The sequence below is a fragment of the Sapajus apella genome, unplaced genomic scaffold, assembly GCF_009761245.1.
Source record: "Sapajus apella isolate SASKATOON/1434 unplaced genomic scaffold, GSC_monkey_1.0 scaffold147, whole genome shotgun sequence".
Lineage (NCBI taxonomy): Eukaryota > Metazoa > Chordata > Mammalia > Primates > Cebidae > Sapajus > Sapajus apella.
Genome location: NW_022437087.1, coordinates 1,912,131 through 1,939,160, shown reverse-complemented (window position 1 = coordinate 1,939,160; position 27,030 = coordinate 1,912,131). Strand labels below are relative to the sequence as shown.

Here is a 27,030-nt window from a genome sequence, read left to right as displayed (position 1 = left end):
GAGGCCGAGATGGGAGAGTTGCCTGAGGCCAGGAGTTCTAAACCAGCCTTGGTAGCACAGTGAGACCTCTGTCTCTAAAAGAAAAAAAATTAGTCAGGTGTGGTTGGTGGTGCATAGCTGTAGCCTTGCGGGGCTAAGCTGGGAGGATTGCTTGAGCACAGGAGTTTGAGGCTGCAGTGAGCTCTGATCATGCCCCTGCACTGTAGCTTGGTCAAGAGTGAAGCACTGTTTCTAAGCAAAAAAAGAAAAAGATAAATTATGGGGGCGAAATCTATTTGAAATCTGAAATAAGATATCATTATGGAGAGTTCATATGTTCTTTTGGCAGTAGGAATCTGCCATGGTCACAGGACTCCATGACTTTTAAACATTGTTAGTAGCAGAACAAGTTTTTTTAAAAATTCTTTTATAAGGAAGCCTAATTCATAAAATTGCAAAGCATAGAGGTGTTTTGGTTGAGCTCTATGTTGGGGGATGATGGGGAATAGGTAGGGTAGAAGGGGAAGGGCTGGGTCTTTGACAAGGCTCCATGGAATCTATAGTTTGAAAACCATTGGTTTAGCCATTGGTCTAATGATGGTGCTTGGAAGAAAGGTGCATGGTTGTTTGTAGGATGGGGAATGGGTGGGCATACAACGTGGAATTACATGATGACAGTACATGGGGCCTATGAGTCAGTCTGTTGTTACCATTGACAGGGTGAACATTAACATGGAGGTGAGTGTCTGTGGAGTTTTCAGGACAGAAAAATGTACAGGTGGCACTGAAGATAGGGTGGGGTATAGACTTTTGGGATTGAAAGCAATTTTGTTACCAATAGGACTGTACTACAAAAGCTGTACTCTGAATGCTTCAAGACATGGTGATGCTCAATACATGCAGACCCATAAGCCCATGCACAATTCGATAGGTGTTTGAATAGCCCCTCCTGTTTTTTCGTATTGCATATCCAGCTACCTTATTCCAGATTTTTTCTACTTCTTGATTGTATACGGAGCCATGTTTTTTCCACATGAGAAATTGAGATTGATAAAAGAGAAAAAGAATATTATTTTTTCAAGAAGCACTCTTAAAACAGAGCTTCAGTAGATCTTTAAAGAGCAGAGAATGGCTTTACAAATGAGTCTTTTAAATCTGCTAAATCAATAATCCAAGTACGAGTCCAAAGAGATTGGGGAAAGTATATTAAGGGTGAGGTGGGATCGAGATCCAAGATGGCCGTTTAGGAACAGCTCAGGATTGCAGCTCCCAGTGAAAGCACAGAGGGTAAGTGGACACCGCATTTTTATTGCCCACAGACCAGGAGATTCCCAGGCTGAGGAGCCCCACAGGTCACCAGCACGGCTGTTTTGGTCAGTGCGGCTGCTTTGCTCGTGCCCGGTATGGTGGTTATCTGTACAAAATACACTGGTCCGGGTGCCCTTTTAGCTGGCAATTGGAGCCCCTGGAAGTCGCCCATTCATCTGATTAAAAAGGGGACTGAACAGGGAGCCAGGCCAGGAGATTCCTGGGCAAAAAAAGTGCCATGAATCTCAGCACCGCTGTTTAAGCCAGTGCAGTGAGTCGTGCACAGGAAATCACACAGATCCTGGTGCCTTTTCAACAGGTGACTGGAACACCTGGGAGAGAGTCGACTGTTCAACTTAAAAAAAAAAAAAAAGGCTCTGAGGTAGGGAGCCAGGTGATCAGGCTCGGCTGGCCCCAGCCCCACAAAAGAACAGCAATCAGAAACTCTCTGGATTGAGAGTTTAACAGCAAGCGCAGCTGAACCTGGGATGGTCCAGCTCTGTGGGGCAGGGGCGTCCGCCATTACCGAGACACTCCACCTCTACGGAGGTAGTCCGCCATCGCTGAGGCAGCCTGCCATTGCCAAGGCAACCCGCCATTGCCAAGGCAACCTGCCATTACAGAGAGAGTCTGCCAATACAGAGGTGGGCGACCATTGCCGAGGCAGTTCTAACTACACCCATATAAACAGGACTGCAGGGAAGTTCACATGGCAAATGGGCGGAGCCCACAGCAACTCAGCAAAGCCTCTGCAGGCAGACAGTGACTAGGCTGCCTCCTTGCTGGGCAGAGCAGCCCTGAAAAAAAGGCAGCAGCACAACAGAAACTCATAAATAAAGCCCTAACTCCCTGGGACAGAGCACCTGGAAACAAAAGGCAGTTTATGAGTTCTGCTGCAGCAGACCTAAACATACCTGCCCAGCAGCTCTGAATAAACAATGGAGCTCACAGCTCAGCACTTGAGTTCCTATAAAGGACAGGATGTCTCCTCAAGCAGCTCTCTGACCCCTGTATATCCAAAGAGTCACCTCATAAAGGAGAGATCAGACTCACATTTGGCAGGTATCCTTCTGGGACAAAGATAGCAGAAAAAGAAACTGGTAGCAACCGTTACTGTTCTGCAGCTGCTGCAGGTGTTCCCCAGGCAAGCAGGGCCTGGAGTGGACCTCAGCAGTCCTACAGCAGAGGGGCCAGACTGTTAGAAGGAAAACTAAGAAACAGAAATAACTTCATCATCAACAAACAGAACATCAACTCAGAGACCCAATCTGAAACTCAGCAACTACAAAGACGAAAGGTGGATAAATCTACAAAGAAGGGAAGAAACCAGTGCAAAAAGGATGAAAACACCCGAAACCAGAACACCTCTCCTCCTATAGGGGATCACAACTCCTCACCAGCAAGGGAAGAAGGCTGGATGGAGAATGAGTGTGATGAAATGACAGAAACAGGCTTCAGAAGGTGGGTAGTAAGAAACTTCTATGAGCTAAAAGAACATGTTCTAACCCAATGCAAAGAAACTAAGAACCTTGAAAAAAGATTTGACGAAATTGCTAACGAGAATGGACAACTTAGAAAGGAATATAAGTGAATTGATGGAGCTGAAAAACACAACATGAGAACTTGGCGAAGCATGCACAAGTTTCAATAGCTGAATTGACCAAGCAGAAGAAGGGATATCAGAGGTCAAAGATCAACTCAATGAAATTAAACGAGAAGGCATGATTAGAGAACAAAGGGGAAAAAGGAATGAACAAAGTCTCCAAGAAATGTGGTACTATGTGAAAAGACCTAATCTACGTTAGATAGGTGTACCTGAATGCGATGAAGGGAATGAATCCAAGCTGGAAAATACTCTTCAGGATATTATGCAGGAAAACTTCCCCAACCTAGCAAGGCAGGCCAATATTCAAGTCCAGGAAATACAGAGAACACCATAAAGATATTCGTCAAGAAGAGCAACCTCAAGGCACATAATCGTCAGATTCACCAGGGTTGAAATGAAGGAGAAAATGCTAAGGGCAACCAGAGAGAAAGGTCGGGTTACCCACAAAGGGAAGCCCATCAGACTCGCAGAAGATGTCTCAGCAGAAACCCTACAAGCCAGAAGAGAGTGGGGGCCAATATTTGATATCCTTAAAGAAAGAACTTTCAACCAGAATCTCATATCAAGCCAAACTAAGCTTCATAAGTGAAGGAAAAATAAAATTCTTTGTGAACAAGCAAGTACTCAGAGATTTCATCACCACCAGGCCTGCTTTACAAGAGCTCCTGAAAGAGGCTCTACACATAGAAAGGAACAACCAGTACCAGCCACTCCAAAAACATACCAAATGGTAAAGAGCATCAACACAATGAAGAATCCACATCAACTAACGGGCAAAACATCCAGCTAGCGCCCAAATGGCAGTATCAAATTCACACATAACAATATTAACCCTAATGTAAATGGATTAAATGCCCCAATCAAAAGACACAGACTGGCAAATTGGATAAAAAGCCAAAACCCATCGGTGTGCTGTATCCAGGAAATCCATCTCACATGCAAGGACACACAAAGGCTCAAAATAAAGGGATGGAGGATGATTTACCAAGCAAATGGAGAGCATAAAAAAGCAGGAGTTGCAATTCTCATCTCTGATAAAATAGACTTTAAAGCAACAAAGATCAAAAGAGACAAAGAAGGACATTACATAATGGTAAAATGATCAATGCAACAAGAAGAGCTAACGATCCTAAATATATTCACACCCAATACAGGAGCACCCAGATACATAAGGCAAGTTCTTAATGACTTACAAAGAGACTTAGGCTCCCACACGATAATAGTGGGAGACTTTAACACCCCATTGTCTATATTAGACAGATCAACCAGACAGAAAATTAACAAGGATATCCAGGACTTGAACTCAGACCTGGACCAAGCAAACCTAATACAGGTATTGATCGACTTACGACCTATGCAACTTACGACCATTCGACTTTACGACCACAATCGCTAGACACGACTGCTCCACTGTAGATTTTTGGAAACACTACAACATTTTGATGTGTATCAAGAATATTGCTATCGCCTGGGAGGCTGTGATGACAAAGTGCATGAATGGCATCTGGAAAAATTGTGTTAAGCACTATGTTAATGATTTTGACAGATTTGACAGTGAACATGAACTTGAAACGATTCGGGAAAAAATAGTAAAACTCGCTAAAGGCCTTTCTTTGGAGTGTGAAATGGAAGATGTCGAAGAGTTGCTAGACAAAGAATCTGGAGAACTTACAAATGAAGAGCTAATCGAACTGGAAGAAGAAAGAGTGGCAGAAGAAGAAAGAAGAGAAGCAGAGAGAGAAGAGGAGGAGCCAGAAAGAAAGTTCACCACTAAGGGCTTATCAGATGGTTTATCTTTACTGAATAAACTTCTTATATATTTCGAAGCAATGGACCCAAACATCGAACGATTTGCAAGGATTGAACGGATGGCACACGATGTGTTTCATCCGTATCATGAAATTTATGAAGAAAAAAAGAAACATACAATTCAGACAAAGCTCACCATGTTTATGAAAAAACCAACTCAGGTAGCCCCAACTGCTGCCTCAGATGACGACATCAACGATCCGCAGCCAAGAACCAGCAGCCAATAAAATGTTTCGTACATGTTTATATATTTTGATATGTTTTGCAATTAGGAAAATGTTTCCTATGGTATTTTTTACACCTGTATTTTGTATTTTTGTATGCACCTGTATTTTGTAATTTTGCATGTTTTGCAAATATTAAACCAGTTGTACTGGTAATGCAGTGTTTTACTTAAACCTGACGAATGTAAAAATAAGAAACAAAATGGTGTAGAGATGATACAAATGGCATAAAATGAACAAAGAAAATTATGATATATAACAATAATGAAAGAAAATTATGATAAAATATGACTTAAAGATTTTTATAACATCATTTCACAGTACTGTACATATAGCCTACTCAACTTACAACTAAAATTGTGTTACGACCGGTCTGCCAGAACCAATCGTGGTCGTTAAGTCGAGCACTAGCTGTAGACATTTACAGAACTCTCCACCCCAAATCCACAGAATATACATTCTTCTCAGCACCACATCACACCTACTCTAAAATTGACCACATAATTGGAAGTAAATAACTCCTCAGGAAATGCAAAATAACAGAAATCATAACAAACAGTCTCTCAGACCACAGTGCAATCAAGTTAGAACTCAGAATTCAAAAACTAACTCAGAACCACACAGTTTCATGGAAACTGAACAATTTGCTCTTGAATGTTGACTGGATAGACAATGAAATGAAGGCAGAAATAAAGATGTTCTTTGAAACCAAAGAGAATGAAGACACAACATACCAGAATCTCTGGGACACACTTAAAGCCATCTCTAGAGGAAAATATATAGCAATAAGTGCACGCATGAGAAGCAAGGAGAGATCTAAAATTGACACCATATTATCAAAATTGAAAGAGCTAGAGGAGCAAGATCAAAAAAACTCAAAATCTAGCAGAAGACAAGAAATAACTAAGATAAGAGCAAAACTGAAGGAGATAGAGACACAAAAAACCCTTCAAGAAATCAATAAATCCAGGAGCTGGTTTTTTGAAAAGATCAACAAAATAGACCACTAGCCAGATTAATAAAAAAGAAAAGAGAGAATAACCAAAATGATGCAATAAAAAACGATAAAGGGGATATCACCACAGATTCCACAGAAATTCAAACCATCATCAGAGATTATTACAAACAACTCTATGCTCATAAACTAGTAAACCTGGAAGAAATGGATAAATTCCTGGACACTTGCCTCCTCCCAAGCCTAAACCAGGAAGAAGTTGAAACCTTGAATAAACCAATAACAAGGTCTGAAGTTGAGGCAGCAATTAAGAGCCTAGCACCCAAAAAAAGCCCAGGTCCAGACGGGTTCACAGCCAAGTTCTACCAGACATACAAAGAGGAGCTGGTACCATTCCTTCTGAAACTATTCCAAATAATCCAACAAGAAGGAAGGAATCCTTCCCAAATCATTTTATGAGACCAACATCATCCTGATACCAAAACCTGGCAGAGACTCAACAAGAAAAGAAAACTGCAGGCCAACATCCATGACGAACATAGATGCAAAAATCTTCAATAAAATACTGGCAAGCCGATTGCAACAGCACATCAAAAAGCTTATCCACCATGATCAAGTAGGCTTCATCCCGGGGATGCAAGGCTGGTTCAACATACGCAAGTCTATAAACCTAATTCACCACATAAACAGAACCAAAGACAAAAACCACATGATTATCTCAATTGATGCTGAGAAGGTCTTTGACAAAATTCAACAGCCCTTTATGCTAAAAACCCTCAATAAACTAGGTATTGACGGAACATATCTCAAAATAATAAAAGCTATTTATGACAAACCAACAGCCAATATCATACTTAATAGGCAAAAACTGGAAGCATTCCCTTTGAAATCTGGCACTAGACAAGGATGCCCTCTCTCACCACTCCTATTCAATATAGTACTCGAAGTTCTAGCCAGAGCAATCAGGCAAGAAACAGAAATAAAGGGTATTCAAACAGGAAAGGAGGAAGTCAAATTGTCTCTATTTGCAGATGACATGATTGTATATCTAGAAGACCCCATGGTCTCAGCCCAAAATCTCCTGAAACTGATAAGCAACTTCAGCAAAGTCTCAGGATATAAATTCAATGTGCAAAAATCACAAGCATTCCTATACACCAATAACAGACTTAAAGAGAGCCAAATCAAGAACCAACTGCCATTCACAATTGCTACAAAGAGAATAAAATACCTAGGAATATAATTAACAAGTAACATAAAGGACCTCTTCAAGGAGAACTAGAAACCACTGCTCAATGAAATTAAGAGAGGACACAAACAGATGGAGAAACATTCCATGCTCATGGTTAGGAAGAATCAGTATTGTGAAAATGGCCATACTGCCCAAAGTAATTTACAGATTCAACGCTATCCCCATCAAGGTACCAATGACCTTCTTCACAGAACTGGGAAAAAACATCTTAAACTTCATGTGGAACCAAAAGGGAGCCCACATAGCCAAGTCAATTCTAAGCAAAAAAACAAAGCTCGAGGCATCACACTACCAGACTTCAAACTATACTACAAGGCTACAGTAATCAAAACAGCATAGTACTGGTACCAAAACAGAGATATAGACCAATGGAACAGAACAGAGGCCTTGGAGGCAACACAACACATCTACAACCATCTGATCGTTGACAAGCCTGACAAAAACAAGCAATGGGGAAAGGATTCCCTGTTTAATAAATGGTGTTGGGAAAACTGGCTAGCCATGTGCAGAAAGCAGAAACTGGACCCCTTCCTGACACCTTACACTAAAATTAACTCCGGATGGATTAAAGACTTAAACATAAGACCTAACACCATAAAAACCCTAGAAGAAAATCTAGGTAAAACCATTCAGGACATAGGCGTAGGCAAGGACTTCATGACCAAAACACCAAAAGCATTGGCAACAAAAGCCAAAATAGACAAATGGGACCTAATCAAACTCCACAGCTTCTGCACGGCAAAAGAAAGTCATTAGAGTGAATCGGCAACCAACAGAATGGGAAAAAAGTTTTGTAGTTTACCCATCTGATAAAGGGCTGATATCCAGAATTTACAAAGAACTAAAACAGATTTACAAGAAAAAAACAAACAAGCCCATTCAAAAGTGGGCAAAGGATATGAACAGATACTTTACAAAAGAAGACATACATGAGGACAACAAACATATGAAAAAATGCTCATCATTACTGGTCATCAGAGAAATGCAAATCAAAACAACATTGAGATACCACCTCACGCCAGTTAGAATGGCGATCATTAAAAAATCTGGAGACAACAGATGCTGGAGAGGATGTGGAGAAATAGGAACACTTTTACACTGTTGGTGGGAGTGTAAATTAGTGCATTCATTGTGGAACACAGTGTGGCAATTCCTCAAGGACCTAGAAATAGAAATTCCATATATATCCAAAGGATTATAAATTGTTCTACTATAAGGACACATGCACACGAATGTTCATTGCAGGACTGTTTACAATAGCAAAGACCTGGAACCAACCCAAAGGCCCATCGATGATAGACTTGACAGGGAAAATGTAGCACATATACACCATGGAATATTATGCAGCCATCAAAAATGATGAGTTCGTGTCCTTTGTAGGGACATGGATGAACCTGGAAACCATCATTCTCAGCAAACTGACACAAGAGCAGAAAATCAAACACTGCATGTTCTCACTCATAGGTGGGTGTTGAACAATGAGAACACATGGACACAGGGAGGGGAGCACTACACAGTGGGGTCTGTTTGGGGGAAATAGGGGAGGAACAGCGGGGGGTAGGGAGTTGGGGAGAGATAGCAGGGGGAGAAATGCCAGATATAGGTGAAGGGGAGGAAGGCAGCAAATCACACTGCCACGTGTGTACCTATGCAACAATCTTGCATGTTCTTCACATGTACGTCAAAACCTAAAATGCAATAAAAATAAAACAAAAAAAAATAGGGTGAGGTGAGGGATTCCATAGTCACTACCAGACAGTGCATAATTTGCCACGTTCTTTCTTACTGCTGCAGTGATGGTAATAGGATGTGTCAAGCTTGTGAGGCTTCCATCAGCCTGGGGCCTGGCTGAGTACAACAGACCAACCTTCGGCCAGATACTGGCTGGCATCCTGTGGCCTGGCAAGGGGCCAGGCTCCCAGTGTACTCTCTCTGGGTCTCATACCATGGGGCGGTCCTCCAGGTGAGGTTGGGCCCTGGTGGTTGCGCCTGTTGCCCACTCCTAAGCCTCTGACACCTGTCACCAGGCTGCAGCACTTCCTAGGGTCTGCCTCGCTTTGACAGTCTTCTCTCCGGTCAGACCTCCTATGTGGTTCCTATTCTGCTGTCTCAAACAGAGTTTCATTCTCTGTCTAGCTCCTTTGCAGTCACACAGAGTTGGCTTTAAATCTTGGCATACACCCTCATTAGGTATACAAACAAGGACAAATAACTGTGTATCTGAGTCTGCTTCCAATATCCACTTCGTAGGCTGTGGAAGCCAACACACATTAGGTGCTCAAGTTATTGTTATTTTTGATGATGAGCTTTGATGGGTTTCCAACATGCTCTTTACGGACATGCCGCCTGTTGGCCCATACTCCTCAGCTCTTTGCAGTATGGCTGCCCTCCATGCGTGACTCCACCTGCCAACAGTCTAGCCCTAGCCTTAGGACACCTGTGTCCCACACTCTCAATTAATGACACATCCATTGCTAAATGCCAGATATGACTGCTTACTCCTAGATAAATCAGATACAAAGAATGTTAGTTTAATATCTTGAGTGACTGGCAGACTTGAGGTCCAACAATCCAATCAATGACCACTAACACAATTTAGTTGAATTCAATTTATGGCTTTCTGAAGCTTCTTTCTCCTCGAGTTTTTCATCCATATTGAAATACAGATGGGTTCACGCCATTACCCTGCTTAAAAGCTTTCTTGTCTCCTCTCTGTCACTAAAATGAAGTCCATCGGTTTCACCATGATATTAAAGGCCTTCACATTCTGTTCCACACTTATATTTCCAAACCAACCTCTGCCCACTCCCCTTCACATCCTCTGCTTTAAGTCACACAGATCTGCTTGTGATGTTGCAAGTAAGCAAGGTGCTTTCATGTTTCTATGCTTTGGCATATATGCTGTCTCGATTAAAATGCTCTTCCTTTTCGTTACAAGTGGGCTGGTTGCAATTCATCTTTTTTATAAACCTTTTCTGACTCTTTAGTTAGAAGCCTTAATTAGTGACTCTTCTTAAGGTGTTTTATACACTTTACAAACACTTCTATTTTTGCATGTATGATATCATAATTCCTTTGTCTATACAGCTGCAGAAACCACATCATAGTCATCTCTGAATGCTAAGGAACTAGGCTGGACTTAGTAGATGCTTAGTGAATGCTTGTTGGATGGACAAAAAGATGGATGGAATTTCCAACCATCTATGATTGACTGAATATAGGGTTAAGAGGAGGATAGTAGGAAGATTTCTGTATCATAGAGGTAGGAAAAAAAGGGGTGGGGGAGCCTTTTAGAGTAGGGAAAGACATTTTAAATATACTTTGTAAGATGACAATTTTAGCTATTTCAAAGATTGCATAGAGTTTTAAAAAGAAATAAACAGTATAGACAAGAGGATATATTTCAGAAACCACAGATCAGGGAAAATAAATTCCCTTTGATGTAGAATATCATCAAAAGCACCAAAATGTCCAGCTCATAAAACAAGAGCAAGCAGATAATCTTAGATTTATTTTCAAGTCTTCTGAAAAGTATAAGTAAAAATTTGTGGGTAAACATATTTTTCTGGAGAGATGGTTCTTTTTTTTTTTTTTTTTTGGCCAAAGGGATTTATGATTTAAAGACATTTGAGAATCACTACCACTAAATTCTGCCCTATATAATATAAACTAGCAGTTGATAGGGGAAAATAATTGTCAGAGCAATGAGACCATGTTTAGGAATTCAACCACATAATCCTGCTGCACCACAAATATTTTCTCAAGATCCTCCCCTGAAAGGGTAATTATTAAACCCAGTAAAGAAAGTTAATAATTTTCCTAGACATCAATGAAATTCTTAGATACATTCTATCGCATTTTATCCTTAAAAAAAAATCCCGTGATTAAGAAAATCTGTTTACTTTTATGTGGTGGTATGTTTCTTCTGAAACTGATCATCCTCCCATAGATAGGAAAGGCTCTCCTTGCCTCCACATATCTCCTGGAACACCAAGTGCCCTGCTTTGACCCGGCGAGATGCACATGTGCTATCATCTGTGCATGCACTGTGTGGGATTAATTAGGAAATTGTAACTTCTCCCTACCTTTTCTCATTCTCTTCTATCAGTGAGTAGCAAAACAATGACGGAGGCGGGTAGGGTTTAAAACTACCCCACTGGTAGGTTCAGACCTTCTAGCTGGCAATTTGGCAATAATGTATTTAGAGCTCTAGATATTTTAGTCGTAATGTCCTATGTAGTTACAAAAATGTTGAATGTCCTGTGACCTAAAAATTCTAATCCTGTTGCTTTAAAAAAAAAATCCAAATGACACAAAAAATTATATGCATAAGGTTTCTTATACTGCTGTATGTAACAGGAAAGAAGTACAAATAGCGTAAGTTTCCAAAAACAAGAAAATGGTTTAATTATGCTACATTCACCCAGTGATACACTGGGTGCAGCCATCAAATGGTATTTAAGATTTTTTAATAACATGAGAAAATTCCATAACTTAGATATAGAGAAAGGGTTATAGGAATATAACAAAATAGAAATAATGGTTGTGTCTTTGACAGAATTATGGGAATTTTTTTGCCTCATGATACTTTGCTTTGCTTTCCAAATATTTTACAATGAGATGTGTTGCTTTTTATGAGACAAGAAAACACACAAAAGCAGTATTCAGAACAGAAAGGGCACCAGACTCAAGGAAGTACCTGGGTTCAGAGCTCGGCCCTGCCATCGACTAGGCCTGTCACTTTGGTCAAGCCTCTTCTCTGGGGACCTTGGTGCAAAACAGGGCTGGACTCATGGATTCCTAAGGTCCTTCCATATTTAATTCTCAAGTTTTTATTTCAGTAAGAGCTTACCTAGTTATCTCAGGGAAAATCTCTTTCCCTGTTTATTCTTCATCCCTTTTTGGACACGAGAAGGGGCCTGATCAAGGCGGGTAAACACAGGGCACTGGCTGGCATCCAGACATCTAGAAAGAGCTGTGCGTTCCAAGGCCGTGAGGACATGAACAAGACCTAAGGCTGTTCAAATCTCCTCAAAATACCCTCTCGACTTACTTTCCCCCAGTGAACTTGTTTGGCCTTAAACATTAGCTTTTACATAAGTAAGAGACTTTTTCAAATTTATCAAATTCTAGTTTCATTTTTTAACAGATGCTTACATTATTTGGTTCCTTTCTTTCTATTTTTCTTTTTTTTTTGAAATGGAGTCTTGCTCTGTTGCCCAGGCTGGAGTGCAGCGGCACCATCTTGGCTCACTGCAACCTCCACCTCCCAGGTTAAAGTAATTCTTGTACCCCAGCCTCCCAAGTAGCTGGGATTATATATGTGTGCCACCATGCCTGGCTAATTTTTGTATTTTTAGTGGAGACAGTTTTGCCATGTTAGCAGGCTGGTCTCGAACCCCTAACCTCAAGTGATCTGCCTACATTGGTCTTCCAAAGTGCTGGGATTACAGGTGCCAGCCACTGTGCCTGGCCTATTTGGTTCCTTTCTTTTTTACTACAACTATAGTTTTCAAGTCATCATATGGGTAACTGGGTTTTTCATGGACTGCTATTGCAGCTCCAAGGAACTCCTTTGTAAAGGACATTGTGTCTACCTGTTTTGAGAGTTCTTTTCCCCCTAGATTCCCTCCCAGTATTAGGTGAGGACTCTTGGGACTCAGTCCTAAGTCCTGACTGGCCAGGTATCTTAGTTCCAGCACTTCTTCTGCATTTACTTTTGTTTCATCCCAGATTCCTGCTCAGGACTGAAAATAGTCTCCCTGGTCATCCCATCATAATTCCTCGTTCTGTAACAGAAAACCAAGGAGCAAGGAAACTATGTGATAGGTCCAAGGTCTTACAGGAAACAAGGCTAGGAGGAAACAACAACAACAAACAAACAAAACCCACCAATATAACTGACAACCAAAAGTCAAAAAAAAGTCCATCCTCCGAAATTAATGGGCATTAATAGTTTGGATATTTGCTTCAGACTTTTTTTTTTTTTCTTTTTTTTGAGACAGAGTCTTGCTCTTGTTGCCTAGGCTGGAGTACAATGGCATGATTTCAGCTCACTGCAACTTCTGCCTCCCAGGTTCAAGTGATTCTTTCTCAGCCTCCTGAGTAGCTGGGACTACAGGCCTGTGCCAACATGCCCAGCTAATTTTTTGTATTTTTAGTAGAGACCGAGTTTCATCATGTTGGCCAGGCTGGTCTTGAACTCCTGACCTCAGGTGATCCACCTGCCTCGGCCTCCCAAACTTCTGGGATTACAGGCGTGAGCCACTGCACCCAGCTGCTTCAGACCTTATTTAAGCAATAAAGCATTACAGCTAGAGCTAAAGTTCTATTCCCAAACTTTTCTTCTTTTCTCTCCCTGGAGTACCAACAATCCTGATATTGGTGTGAATCCCTCTCTCTGTCTGCTATTACAAATAATGCTACAATGCACTCTTGAAACTGTCTCTGCAAAAAAGGGGCTACATCCACAAGTGAAATTTCTGGTTTTAAGCATCTTTGACTTGATCAGATTTTACAAAATTGTTCTCTAAATTGGCTCTTTAAATAAACACTGTGACCAGCAGTGCATGATGTCCTATTTCTCCATGTTCTTGCCAACCCTTGGTAGTGTCAAATTCTTTAAGTTTTGCCCATTTAATAGATATGAAATGGAATCTCACTTCTATTTTAATGTCCTTACCAGTGAGGACATTTTCCTTACTAGTGAGGAAATGAGAACATTTTCAAATGCTTATTGGCATCACATTAGAGTTTCACTTTCTGACAACTGCCTGTTCATATCTTTTGCTCATTTTTATATTGGGTGGTTTGTTATTTATATTGATTCATAGAAGCTATTTCTATATTCTGGTACTGTATAACAAATATTTTATGCCAGAAATGTGGTTTGACTTTTAAATTTGTTGACAATGTCTTTCAGGAATCAGAGCTTTTATATTTTAACAGTAAAATGTATCAATATTTTTTATAACAGCTTATTGAAATACAATTCACATATCAAAAAATTCACCCTTTAAAAGTATAACTCTGTAGTTCTAATATATTCACAGAGTTGTGCAACCTCATCCTCACTATATAATAGTTATTTTGCTTTACGACTTGTACTTTTTGTATCTTTTCCATTCCAAAGTCACAAAGATATATATTATTAATGTTTTTATATTTTCATATTTTCGGCATTTAAGTCAGAATTTATTTTTGGTTGAGTTTTTTCCTATTTATAACCAATTATCCTATAACAATTTATTAATAGTCTGTCTTTTACTGGTTTTTAATTGTACTGCGATTAAATTCTAGTTTCCAGATACTATATGCTTGAATCTGCCGTGGGCTCCGTATTCCATTTATTTGTCTGTCCCTCTTACATTGCTGTAAGCCCTCAAGCCTTATGCTAAGTCTTTATATTTGATAGAGCAAATCTCACCCACTTTGTCATTCTTAAAAAATGTTTGGGCTATTCTTAGCCATGCGCTCTTTCATATTAATTATAGGATCAATTTGTTAAGTTCTAGAAATCCTACAGGATTGTTTTTTAAAAAAAAAATTGAAATTATCCTGAATGTAGAGATCCAAAACTTTGTACATTTTCTTCCCTTTTCAATGAGGATAATTAAATTGTCTATGAAGAAGAAGAAATTTTTCTATTTTTTTCTAGTTTGTTTTATTTCTAGTTTTCCATAATTTTTCTGGTTATAAATTATAATCAGAAAAATTTCTCTTTGTTTCTACTTTTCTAGTTCAAATTTTTCTAGTTATTTTATCTTATTGCACTGGCTAGTGCTAAGCAGTGTTGAACAGATGTAGTGAAAAAGGGCATCATATGTTTTTTCCTGATTTTAATGGGACTGTTTGTCTCACCATTAAAGTGAGTATGATGCTTACAATAGGTTTTTGACAAGCAAATCAGGGTAGGGATGATCCCTTCTATTACTGGCTTCGCAAGAGGTTTTCACATCATTTTTGTGTCAAAGTTTATCAGATGCTTTGTCTACATCTATGAAGATGATCCTAAATTTTGTCTCCTTAAATCTGTGTGGTAGAGATGGAGATTCTCCACCCAAATCAACCTTCAAGGAGGAACTCAGTGTCCTGGCTTCTGGTAGTCTCTGCTCACCCAGGACCTCTCCCCTTCCAGAGATGCCCGTAACAAGTAACTGCAGAAGGCAGGGCATGAAGGCCTGGCCACTGTGGGTCACGCTGGGGCAACTCTGATGAGTCACATATGTTTCAAGGCTCCCCTGGGCTTGGCCAGGCTCTGTGGGCCTGCATCGCAGTTCTCCTTCTCCTTTGCCCTCTGTCTAATTCTGCTTGCTTTCTTCCTTCCACATATGTTGACAACTACTAAATATACTAACAAAAACGCCTTCCAGGGCTGGATGCTGTGGCCCATGCCTGTAATCCCAACACTTTGGGAGGCTGAGTTGGGTGGATCATTTGAGGTCAGGAATTTGGGACCAGCTTGGGCAACATGGTAAAATCCTGTCTCTACTAAAAAAAAAAAAAAAAAAAAAAAAAAAAAAAAAAAAAAATTAGCCAGGCATGGTGGCTAGCACCTGTAATCCCAGCTATCCAGAGGCTGAGGTGGGAGAAGAGCTTGAACCTGGGAGGTAGAAATTGCAGTGAGCCAAGATCACACCACTACCCTCCAACCTGGGTAACAGAGCAAGACCCCGTCTCAAAAACAAAAAGAAAAACAGAAACAAAAAATATACCTTCCAGAGAAGAGTCAACCTGTGATGATCTGTTTAAAGTAGATATTTTTAAGTGTTAAAAAATATTTGCATTCCTGGGAAAAACTCTCCTTAGTTATCCACATGACTGGATTTGTTTGGGAATGTCTTAAACTTCATTTATTTGCTTCTGCATTTATTGTTAATGAGTCTTTTGTATAACCTACATATACCCAGCTGCCTGGTGGGATGTCAGGTACAGTTGTAGAATTTTTCCTCCTAGAGGAGTGTACACCAAGGTCCCTTAATACCATTAAAAGGTGTTTTTATTCTTTAGCTTCGCTTTGGTTTAGAAGCATCTCTAATCTTTCCAGGCAATTGAGCTTGCTCTAAGAAGCAGTTGTCCAGTGTACCTCGTGTTTAAGAAATTTTCTACACTTGGGGCTGGGCCATTGATGGCTTTGCCAGTGCTCTTTCTTCAGGAATCACCATTTACCTCAAACCCATTCCCATCTGGGGGCCAAGGGAGTTCCTTAGAGACTAAAGAGGAGCTTAGCACACAACAAAACACTTTAGAGAAGGGACTTACATCAGCTGCATCTCTGATGAACTTAAGGAATAAGATAAACGACACATAATACACAACAGAAAATTACAGTATAAGTAATGCTCTTACTATGCATTAACGTGAGAAAAAATAAAACATGCAGCGATTGGTATTTACTGGTCATTTTCCTCAGAGGAACTTTTCTTTCTTACCAGAAGGTGGCAAAAAAGGTGCGCTTTAAATTACCCGTGCCCGAACGGACAGAAAAAAAACTTTTTTTAAAGAGCAAGGCAAATAACTCTTGCAAGTTAGAAGTTTTAACCTTTAGAAATAGGCAAATATGCAGACTTTTAGGTTCTGTTATTTAATAGCATTATCAGAAAAATATCAGAGCGACTAGAGATAATCCCTATTGACATCTGTACCACATGGGTTGAGGAAAACATGTTTAGCTATGAAAAGATGAGCTTCTCTAGAAGCTACGAATACGTGTTATGGGGTCTTTGAAGCGAACTTAAAAATAAGTTCATTATAATTAATGGGAAATATTCTAAGTCAACTAAAAAATAAAAAAGTTATATATGCCACTGATATACAGAAATCCCAATTTGCAATATAAAAATGTAAGTTGTAAGGCAGAGTTCAATTTTGTAGATTATGTTTTAATGTACTCATCTATAAAATGAAAAACTGAATTGGATGATGATAACCACAGTCCCTTCTTCTATTAATATATTCCCTGTTTTAGAGATGAGGGAAGAAAGACACATGACTCACCTATGGTGATATACTAGCCAGTGACAAGACTGTCTGTAAAACTCGAGTTTTCTGACCCTTCATCAACTTCACCATCTGTCTTAAAAAAAATGAATTTTCTGCCCATAAGAAAACACTGTAAGTTCACTACAGGTTTGTTTAAAATGGCAAATAACTCAAAATGATTGTGGGACATTTGGAGGCAGGTTTATTTTTAAAAGGAAAGAACTCATCAGGAGTTCTGGTGTCTGAGTCCACAGGGGAAGACTGCCAGGTAAAGAAAGGCCAACTGGGACAATTCCTAGTAAGAGCTGAAAGGTGAGGGAGGGAGGAGGGAGATGAGTACTCCCAGCACTGAGCTAGCTCCATCTAGGCAGCAGTGCTGCAGACCCATGGCTTCACAGCACAGGGCAAGAAAGCGGTGGGGCTGGGGAGGGTCAGAGACAGCCCATGTCTGACTGGCCCTGGCTGAGAATAAAACAAGACGAGCTTAATGGTCTTTGCTGGAGGCTTTACACACAAAGGCAGTTTCCACCGAATCCAGTCTCTGACTTCCGATAGCAAATAATGCACTCCAATCCTTTTAATGGCTCGTCTCCCTGAAAGTCTGATTTTAAACTATTGTGGAAGTGAAAAATTTAGAAGTCTTGTTGAAATTTGAGGTTTCTCTTAATAGAAGTCAGATCTATTTTTCAGAATCCTCTGCAGGTGTAGGGCTGTAGAAACTTTAGACATTTGTGGCTTGGCATCTGCAGAGTTCCATTCTGCTTTTCTCCTTGCTATGGCCAGAGGATGCTGGCCCTCTCTGTAATGGTGGGTGTATTTTGCCAGAAAACTCACATATTTGTGGGCGGGGTCAGTTGGGAGCCTGGAGCAATTTTTCAAAAGTCTGCATAGGCCAAACACAGCAGGGATTTCCAAGGGGTGAAAAATAATATCTTGGGGGTTAGCAAATTTCCACTGTTTATAGAGCCAAAGGTGCAGCTTTGGAAACATGGCAAGTAACTGGTCATGACAGTGGAGGGAGCGCCTGAAAGCTGGATGAGTGTGTCCTAGAATCTCTTCATTACACGTACCTTCACTGCATTTCTCAGAGCAGCAGCAAAAGCTCCTCTGTCACCCTAGGCAATCAGGGTCACAGCCTAGGCAAGACTCATCTTAAGTGGCTGCCACTATGGTATCTAACTGGAACTTGGAAGCTAGGGAGATACAGTTGTCCAGAGAGTTAAGTCAATGCAGAGTAAATCACAGATATCTACAACGTCACCTTAAAATAGTATGTCTCATAGCCAGGCGTGGTGGCCCACACCTATAATCCCAGCACTTTGGGAAGCCGAGGCAGGTGGAACACCTGCGGTTGGGAGTTTGAGACCAGCCTGACCAACATGGAAGAAACCCCATCTCTACTAAAAAAAAATACAAAATTAGCGGGCATCATTGCGGGCTCCTGTAGTCCCAGCTACTCAGGAGGCTGAGGCAGGAGAATTGCTTGAACCCAGGAGGCGGAGGCTGCGGGAGCTGAGATCATGCCATTGCACTCCAGCCTGGGTAACAAGAGCACAACTCCTCCTCCTCAAAAAAATAGCATGTCTTAATTTGAAGGAGTTCGTAAGTTTCTTTAGGGAAGCAATAAAAAGCTATTCACACAACCCCATCACTCCCACCTCTCCTGACTCCTGTAAAATGAACACGTGTGCAGCATATAATATTTATCTACAGTTTGGAGATGCATGGGCCCAGATTAAGATTTAAGAATCCATGGCTTAATGAGACAGAATGGCCCTAGGTTAGGGCGAGGTCAGACTGAAAGTGTTAATTCTAGTAAAGAAAGAATGTGAACATTAGAAAGGAGGTTTGTCTGCAGTTGTACACACAGCAGAAAGAGCCTCTGAGGCATAGGCTGCTGACGCCGAGCCAGGGACAATACAGAAAGAGAGCCTAGGCTAGGGGACATGGACATTCTAGCTCCCCAGTCCGGCTTTGCCAAGTGTAGCTTTTGTCTATCCGGAGGACATGTCTTACAATTTCCAACAAATCCCCTCCTCTGACTTTGTATTCACCAAGTAACCCTCTGACTAAAAGTTGGCCTCTTCTATAGATCTGCCCACAGGGATGGCGTATTCTGGTTTTGCCAATATGAACATTCCAGTGTGCATGGCAGTCACAGTCCACGCTGGAAACAAGTGACTTGGCATTCTGTTTTATACTTCGGTCTCATGAGCTGGTATGAACTCACCCTTGAGAGTTAGATCACTGTCAGTGTGCTGGAAAATCTGATTTTTAAGCCTATCAGGCTGAGGTTTGGAATACCAAAATGCCAGCTGGTGTCTCCTAGCAACATTGAGATGGCCACACACCCTCCCACTGGAAATGACCACACTTACCTTTTACAGGACATCGGATTGTCATGTTTGCTCCAAGGGCTGCCTCCACGATGCCTCCAACCATGACAGACAGATGGTTGTGCTCCGGTTTGGTGATATTTCTTTCAGTAGACAAGATGACAGGTGCCTCTTAATTCAAAGGGAGCAGGAAACTATGTTAGGTTCAGGCTTTTGCTCTTTGGTAAAACATGTTGCATTTGGTAAGCTTTGTTGGGTTGAGGGCGGGAGTGGAGTCCTGGTTCTCTCTGTATCCCTCAAGGTGCACCATGGGACTTGCACATACAGACCTGGAGGTGCTCAGTGGACATATGGACAGATGGATGAATGGATAGACGGTTGGATGAATTCAAAGGTGTATTGAAATGACAATATATAGACTACGAGGATACTTTGGTTTTATAACTAAAATTGAGGATAAATTCCTCTTTGATTATTTGGAAAAGAAGGAATTCAGAAGCTCAAAAAAAGCAAAAAAGACAGGCAGAGCAGGAATGATGTCTCTGCAGTGCAGCCTTGAATGAATGAATGCAGGGACAAAACACTCTGGGGCTGGGGACCACCTGACTCTTTTTCTGGAAGGAGGGATGTGAGATACTGGGGGAGAGGGCTGATGAAGACAGGTTAGAAGGTCCTCAGCCGTTCTGTCGTTCCTCACTGGGCTAAGTGTAGTAAGTGACTTTTTACAACATAAACATTTACCAAGTGCCCACTCTGTGGTCTGCATCTGGTTATAAGTGAGAAATACCTGGACACAAGATGAGAAGTATCTCCTCTTTTGATAAGCACAAAGTGTAATGGTGCAGAAGGAGATTTTCAACATAAATGTGGTACCTAATCCTTATAAAGATTTTCTGAATATGGTGTCACAGCCAGGCTGACATGTGGTTGCCAGGATATAACCAGGGTTCAGAGCTCGTTCAAAGCTATCCTGGAGAAAGATGAGACAGGTAGGTGGCCATGATTCTTGTTGAGCCTCTTCTAACAAGCTGTATGTGTGCTTGGGCCAAATCTCCCCTCTCTGGGCTTCGGTTTGAATCCCATTTAAAAAAATGATTGAGCTAGAAGATCTCTTCCAACTGCAGTTCTCTTACCCAATGTGTGGCTCAGAGAGGCCTTTTCTGATCCACTTAAATAAACTCATTTTTATCTAAAATGGAAAAGCCATTACTATTTAAAGACTATTAACTGCAAAGAAGCCTACTTGAAACATTATTTACATGTCTACACTGCAGAAAGTCTCAAGAGAGAAAATGTCTGATGACCTACTTTATGTGACCATATGAGGTTATTACAAGTGGATCAGAACTGTCTGCAAGAAAAATTCAAAGTTAACAATTAATATGAAGCAAATACATGCATAAAATTTGCATGCAAAAATAATACAAACAAGGTCACAAAGAAACATCCATTTTAAAATGGTTATTTTCTTTGGATTTTGCTATTTAGTTACGAGATTAATTTATTCACTCACTCAGGAAGCATACTTTGTCCCTGAGCTAAACAACGGCAGTACTAAGTGGGAAAACACACTCTGTTTTCCTCAAGGAGCTCACAGACCTGTGGGAGACACCATTACTATGCAGGGCTGTGGGTGTGAAGATAAGGGACTAGTTACCCAGCGGTCTCTCAACAGCATGTGACGGTCAGGGAAGCAAATCCCAGAGAAGACATTTGATAGAGCATTCTCTTACCTTAGCCACTGTTGCAAAGGTTGGTTTCCCTACCCCACCATTAGTACTTGCATTTGGTAAGCTTAGTACTATGAGAGCTCCCAAAGGGAGAGACCATGCTCTCTGAACTTGTTTCATCACCTATGCATGGTTAGTGCACGAAAGAGCTGGCACAGGTAACCACATATCCTGGGGGAAGATAATCTATGAAGGATCATGTTTGAGGGCCCAGATGTTCTCTTCTCTCCTGGAGTGGCTGGGGCAGTGGAAAGCTATCAAGAAATAAAAGGATAGGAGCCCTTTGGCTGGGGGAGGACTTTGGTTGTCACAGCACATCCTTTGGCCCCTGAGGACCTCAAGAAAGCTCTACCAGGAATGTGGGTTGCTCTGGGATGGGCGTAAGTGGAGACTTGACAGTTTCAATGGGGGCTCCCATTCCCCAACAGGGGTTCCAGAACCTTGGAACTAATGCTTTCTAGAAAGGAGCTGATGCTCACAGGACAGAAAAAGCCAGGAGGATCAAGGCACAGAAAACCAAGGCCTGAAGGCCCTGCCGTGGGAAGGCATCCAGGGAAGGGACTCAGAAGAATTTTCAAGCCATACAGATCCAAGGACCATTTAAAATCAGCTAGTCCGGGCTGGGCACGGTGGCTCCCACCTGTAATCTCAGCACTTTGGGAGGCCGAGGCAGGAGGATCATTTGAGGTCAGGCGTTTGAGAGCAGTGTGGCCAACATGGTGAAACCCTATCTCTACTAAAAAAATCTACAAAAAAAAAAAAAAAAAAATAGCTGGGCATGGTGGCACACACCTGTAATCCCAGCTACTCAGGAAGCTAAGGCAGGAGAATTGCTTGAACCCAGGAGGTTGAAGTTACAGTGAGCCAAGATTGCAAAACTGCACTCCAGTCTTGGCAACAGAGTGAGACTCCATTTCAAAAAAAAAAATCAACTAGTCCAGCCAGGTGCGGTGGCTTATGCCTGTAATTCGAGCACTTTGGGAGGCCGAGGTGGGTAGATCACCTGAGGTCAGGAGTTTGAGACCAGCCTGGCTAACATGGGAAAACCCCGTCCCTACTAAAAATACAAAAATTAGCCAGGCATGGTTGCTCTCGCCTGTAGTCCTCCCAGCTTCTCGGGAGGCTGAGGCAAAAGAATTGCTGGATCTGGGAGGTGGAAGTTGCAGTGAGCTGAGGTCATGCCACTGCACTCCAGCCTGGAGAACGCAGTGAGTCTCTGTCTTAAAGAAACATCAACTAGTCCAACCACCTCAATTTGTAGATGTGAAGTACCTGCTGCAAAGCTCACCACTGATTAAATGCTGGGTTCTAATTCCTGAATTCCTGATATTGTCTCTCTCTACTCACGTTAGTCCATTGGAGCCACAGATATGAGAAACCACAGAGAAGGGAGGTAGAGGATGGCTCTCTTGTTTCATTTTTTTATTTTCTAATTTAAAATTTTTTTAGAGACAGGGTCTCACTCTGTTGCCCAGGCTTTAATGCAGTGGAATGATCACAGCTCATTGTAGCCTTGACCTCCTGGGCTCAAGAGCCCTTCCTGCCTCAGCCTCCTGAGTTAGCTGGGACTACAGGTGTTCACCACCACTCCAGGCTGATTAAAAAAAAAATTTGTAGACACATGATCTTGCTTTGCCATCCAGCCTGTTCTCAAACTCCTGGCCTCAAGTGATCCTCCTGCCTGACTCCCAAAGTGCTGGGATTACAGGCAAGAACCACCCCACTTGGCCTCTTGTTTTATTTTTATCCCAGAACATGAGCTGGACAAATGTAGCTTTCCCTACAACTTTAGCACCTCAAAATGTTTCTTTATAATAAAAGTATATTTTAATATTCAAATGACATTGTCCACCTCCCAGGAAGACACACACTACTTTACAGGTACAACTTCCCGGAGGTGGTTTCTTAGGATTGGCAGATTAGCCACTGGGAGGTATATGCAATCTCTAAAAGATAATTATTCTTTTTTGTTGGCTGGTAGAACTTTAAAAATGCAAAGTCCATTAATATCAACACTGCCAATTAAACCCCATGTCATTTCCTGGTTTTTAGAAAGTGAGTTCCTGAACAGACGTTTTCAGTGTGGTTGGTCCTCACACTGGTGGCATTGGCATAATCTGGGCAAATGTTGAAAATGCGGATTCTCAGACTCCATCCCAAACCTACTGAGCTAGAACCCGTTGGGGTGGAGTCCAGCAATCTGTGTTTTCACAAGCACTCCAGGTGATTCTGACAGCTGCTAATGAGAATTGCTGCTCTAGAATTTAATGTTAAAAACAAATAAAGAACCAGGCACTCTAGGTTTCAATGGTGGGCATTACCTGCATACAGCACAGAAGAACTTTCCACATCTGAACCAAGGTGATTGGCTGCAGAACATTCATATATGCCTTGTTCTTTCCTTGTAGGATTCTGTATCTGTATCTTCCCAGTTCCATCCAAAATTATTCTGTAGAACAGTTAGAAAGAGGAAACATTGATATAACAATTTAACTGACCTAGGGCTACAGTAAGTTGCAGAGGAAGAAGAGAAAGATTATAGGCTTTGGGCTGGCAAAGATCACAAGGATGATTTTGTCAAGAATCCTGCCTATAAGCAGAAATCTACATAGACCAGGAGGGTGGAGTGTTTCCTCTTGCCTTAGGTTAACAGCAACGTTAGAGATGAACAGTGCTTAGAGATCCAGTCTTCCCATTCCACTTTACACAAGAAAAGACTTCTGGGTGAACTCAATGCTTAATCTGCCACATTTTTTTTTTTTTTTTTGGGATGGAGTTTCGCTCTTGTTACCCAGGCTGGAGTGCAATGGCACGATCTCGGCTCACCGCAAACTCCGCCTCCTGGGTTCAGGCAATTCTCCTGCCTCAGCCTCCTGAGTAGCTGGGATTACAGGCACGCGCCACCATGCCCAGCTAATTTTTTTTGTATTTTTAGTAGAGACGGGGTTTCACCATGTTGACCAGGATGGTCTCGATCTCTTGACCTTGTGATCCACCCGCCTCGGCCTCCCAAAGTGCTGGGATTACAGGCTTGAGCCACCGCGCCCGGCCAATCTGCCACATTTTTAAAAAGACAACCTAGTAAACCTATTCATTTGCTGGATGTTAAACCCTCATTTTCTGCCCAAATCCCTCCTAACAAACTGCAGGTGTGGATTTTCAGTTTGGATTTTCACACTGGAAGTGACTGGGCTTTGGCTAAGGCTGCTTTGCAATGGATTACGGTCTCATTATTCCTGTACGAAGAAGTTGATTGAGGTAATCATGCTAACCCTAAGTCTGTGGTATACACTGGATTTGGACCATGCTGTTAAGAATTAGGGCCTGCATGAGTTCAATATGGTTTCCCAATAATCCTGTGTGTAAATACCACTTTGAGAATGAAAGTTGATCAGGTGTGTAGCCTAACCAGTTAGATAATTACTCAGAGATTCAGAAAATATACCTAAAGGCAAGAAGAACTTTTGTTATGAGGGGAAGAGTGCTTGTTCTCCTTTTATTTTATTCTTAATAATTTGAATCTGCTTCTAAATCACCTAGAGCAGTGGTTTATATACCATTTCCCCTGCCCCATCTCACTTTATAGGTCTTAGCAAACAGCCCAAACATTCTCCCCTCTAAATACTGTATGTTTTGTGATGAGATGAGCTGGGCCACTTCTTCATTTCCTGTCACTTCATGTCATTTGCTCTATGCTTCAGTCATAATGAACTTTAACTGTTTCCAGAACATTCCATGATCTTTCATTACCATGAGCTTTTGCATATGTTGTTCACTTTATTTGAAATGCCCTTCCCCCTTTCTGGCAAATTCAGACCTGCCCACTGAGTCCTGGATCAAAAGTAATTTCCCCTGTAAGGTTTTCCCCAATACTCCTAGAGTGATCTTCTGTCTCTTCTGGGCTTCTTCTTCTCTGGGTCATATATTTATTTGATGAAATATCTATTTCTTCCCACTAGACTGTGATCTTTTCAAGGGCAGGGACCAAATCTTATTCACAGCTGTGCATTCTCTCTGTGTAGCACAGTGACTTTATATAGCAAGTTCTCAAACATCTTTGATTATTAAATGTCTGAATGATTAGAATAGTACAAGATAATGACACAGAGCGATGGTACGAGGAGCATATAAACCCTGCGGCAACACACATGAGAAATATACAAAAGTGGGCAGAAGTCAAAATAGCGAAAGTGTCTCAGAGCAACAGAAGCTTGGCAGACCTGGCTATTAGTAAGGCAAGATTTTCACTGTCAAATCCCGATGAAGGAGAAGTAGTTGGTTGAAAGCAAAAGTCTAATCAGTGACTACACATGAAAAATAAACACACTAAATTGTTTTCTTAAATTATTTCATATATGTTTGTACGATTTAGCAATTCTCAAATGCTTCCTTTGTTTTGTAAGTTTCAGTGCAACAGTCCAGTGAGAAATCATTGAGATCAGAAATAGATGAGTATGCATGAACCTTACATGTCAGGTAGGGCCACTGGGTACCTAGCCTGGATCAGTCCCTGGGCTGGAGAACCACCAGATTGAATTCTGTAACAGATCTGATCTTGGCTTCTGCTGCATAATCTTACCTTAACTTGAAGTAATAGCAAAGTTGATCTTTCTATAAACACCATCTCTAATTGATCTACCCACAACCTTCTCTTCCTAGCTGAGATTTCTTACTCAATTGTCATCCGACCAGTATTCTGTGCCTACACAGCGTCTCTCATTGCATAGAGGCTTTCAGGAACATAAATCCATTTCTGAATCACTTCAGTTGAAAAGGTTTGTGAGATTCAGAAAATACATTTAAAAATGAGAACCTCTGTCATATAAAGGGAATTAAACATAAATTGAACAAATGAACTGGGTAAGTTTTGGAGGAAAAATAGAAAGGAAAATGGATCTTATTGTCTTAAAAACTAAAAACAAAACCTTTTATTAGACATTTGAAATTGCCTCTATTTTGAATGGTTGATCCTTAAAGCATGCAGAAACATATCTGAGGAGGACGTATCATGTCAAAACATCTTCTTTATATAAGCTCCAGGAGTGTTGGCCTGATAAACTCATGTTAATTCCATTCCATCAAGTCAGTCTATTTAAAATGAACTCAATTCAACAAATATTTTTTCTAAACTGACGAGGCTCCTCTACATCACTGCAGTACTTATATGGCTATAGGTCAACGGATCACTTCAACCTTCTCAGCCTCTATTTCCTTACAATTTATAAAATGGATTATTGAATTGAACCAAGTTAGCAGTCTTCAAAGGGTGGTCCATGGACCCCCAGAAGTCCATGAGGTCAAAGCTAGTTTTGTAATAATATGAAACCATTAATTTGCCTTTTTAAAAACTGTATTGACCTTTGCACTGAGAGTGCAAAGACAGTGTTGATAAGACTGCTGTGAACCAAGGCAGTGGTATGGAAGTGTACCAGTAATCACTGTATTCTTGAGTACTATGTTTTACTTGCAGTAAAAACAAAAATGCCAGTTTCCCTTAAGAATGTCCTTAATGGCCACGTGCGGCGGCTCATGCCTGTAATCTCAGCACCTCTGGAGGCCGAGGTGGGTGGATCATTTAAGGTCAGGAGTTCAAGACCAACCTGGCCAACATGGTGAAACCCTGTCTTTACTAAAAATACAAAAAATTAGCTGGGTGTGGTGGTACGTGCCTGTAATCCCAGTTTCTTGGGAGGCTGAAGCGTGGTGGTGTGTGCCTGTAATCCCAGTTACTTGGGAGAATCACTTGAAACCAGGAGCTGGAGGTTGCAGTGAGCCGAGATCACACCATTGTACTCCAGCCTGGGTGACAGAGTGAGACTCCATCTCAAAAAAGGAGAAGAAAAAAAAAAA

General features: G+C 41.2%; 1 protein-coding gene across 5 annotated transcripts in view; it reads right to left on the bottom strand.

The window, feature by feature from the left end:
* ADAMTSL3 (ADAMTS like 3) overlaps positions 1 to 27,030 on the bottom strand; it is a 361,855-nt gene that overhangs the window by 28,533 nt on the left and 306,292 nt on the right. For all 5 annotated transcript variants that reach the window (XM_032264821.1, XM_032264819.1, XM_032264822.1 and 2 more), the window contains exons 22-23: positions 23,502 to 23,629; positions 19,493 to 19,621 (exon numbers count right to left, since the gene is read on the bottom strand). In XM_032264821.1, coding sequence (XP_032120712.1) covers positions 19,493 to 19,621; positions 23,502 to 23,629 — 257 coding nt within the window. The remainder of the gene's footprint in view (positions 1 to 19,492; positions 19,622 to 23,501; positions 23,630 to 27,030) is intronic.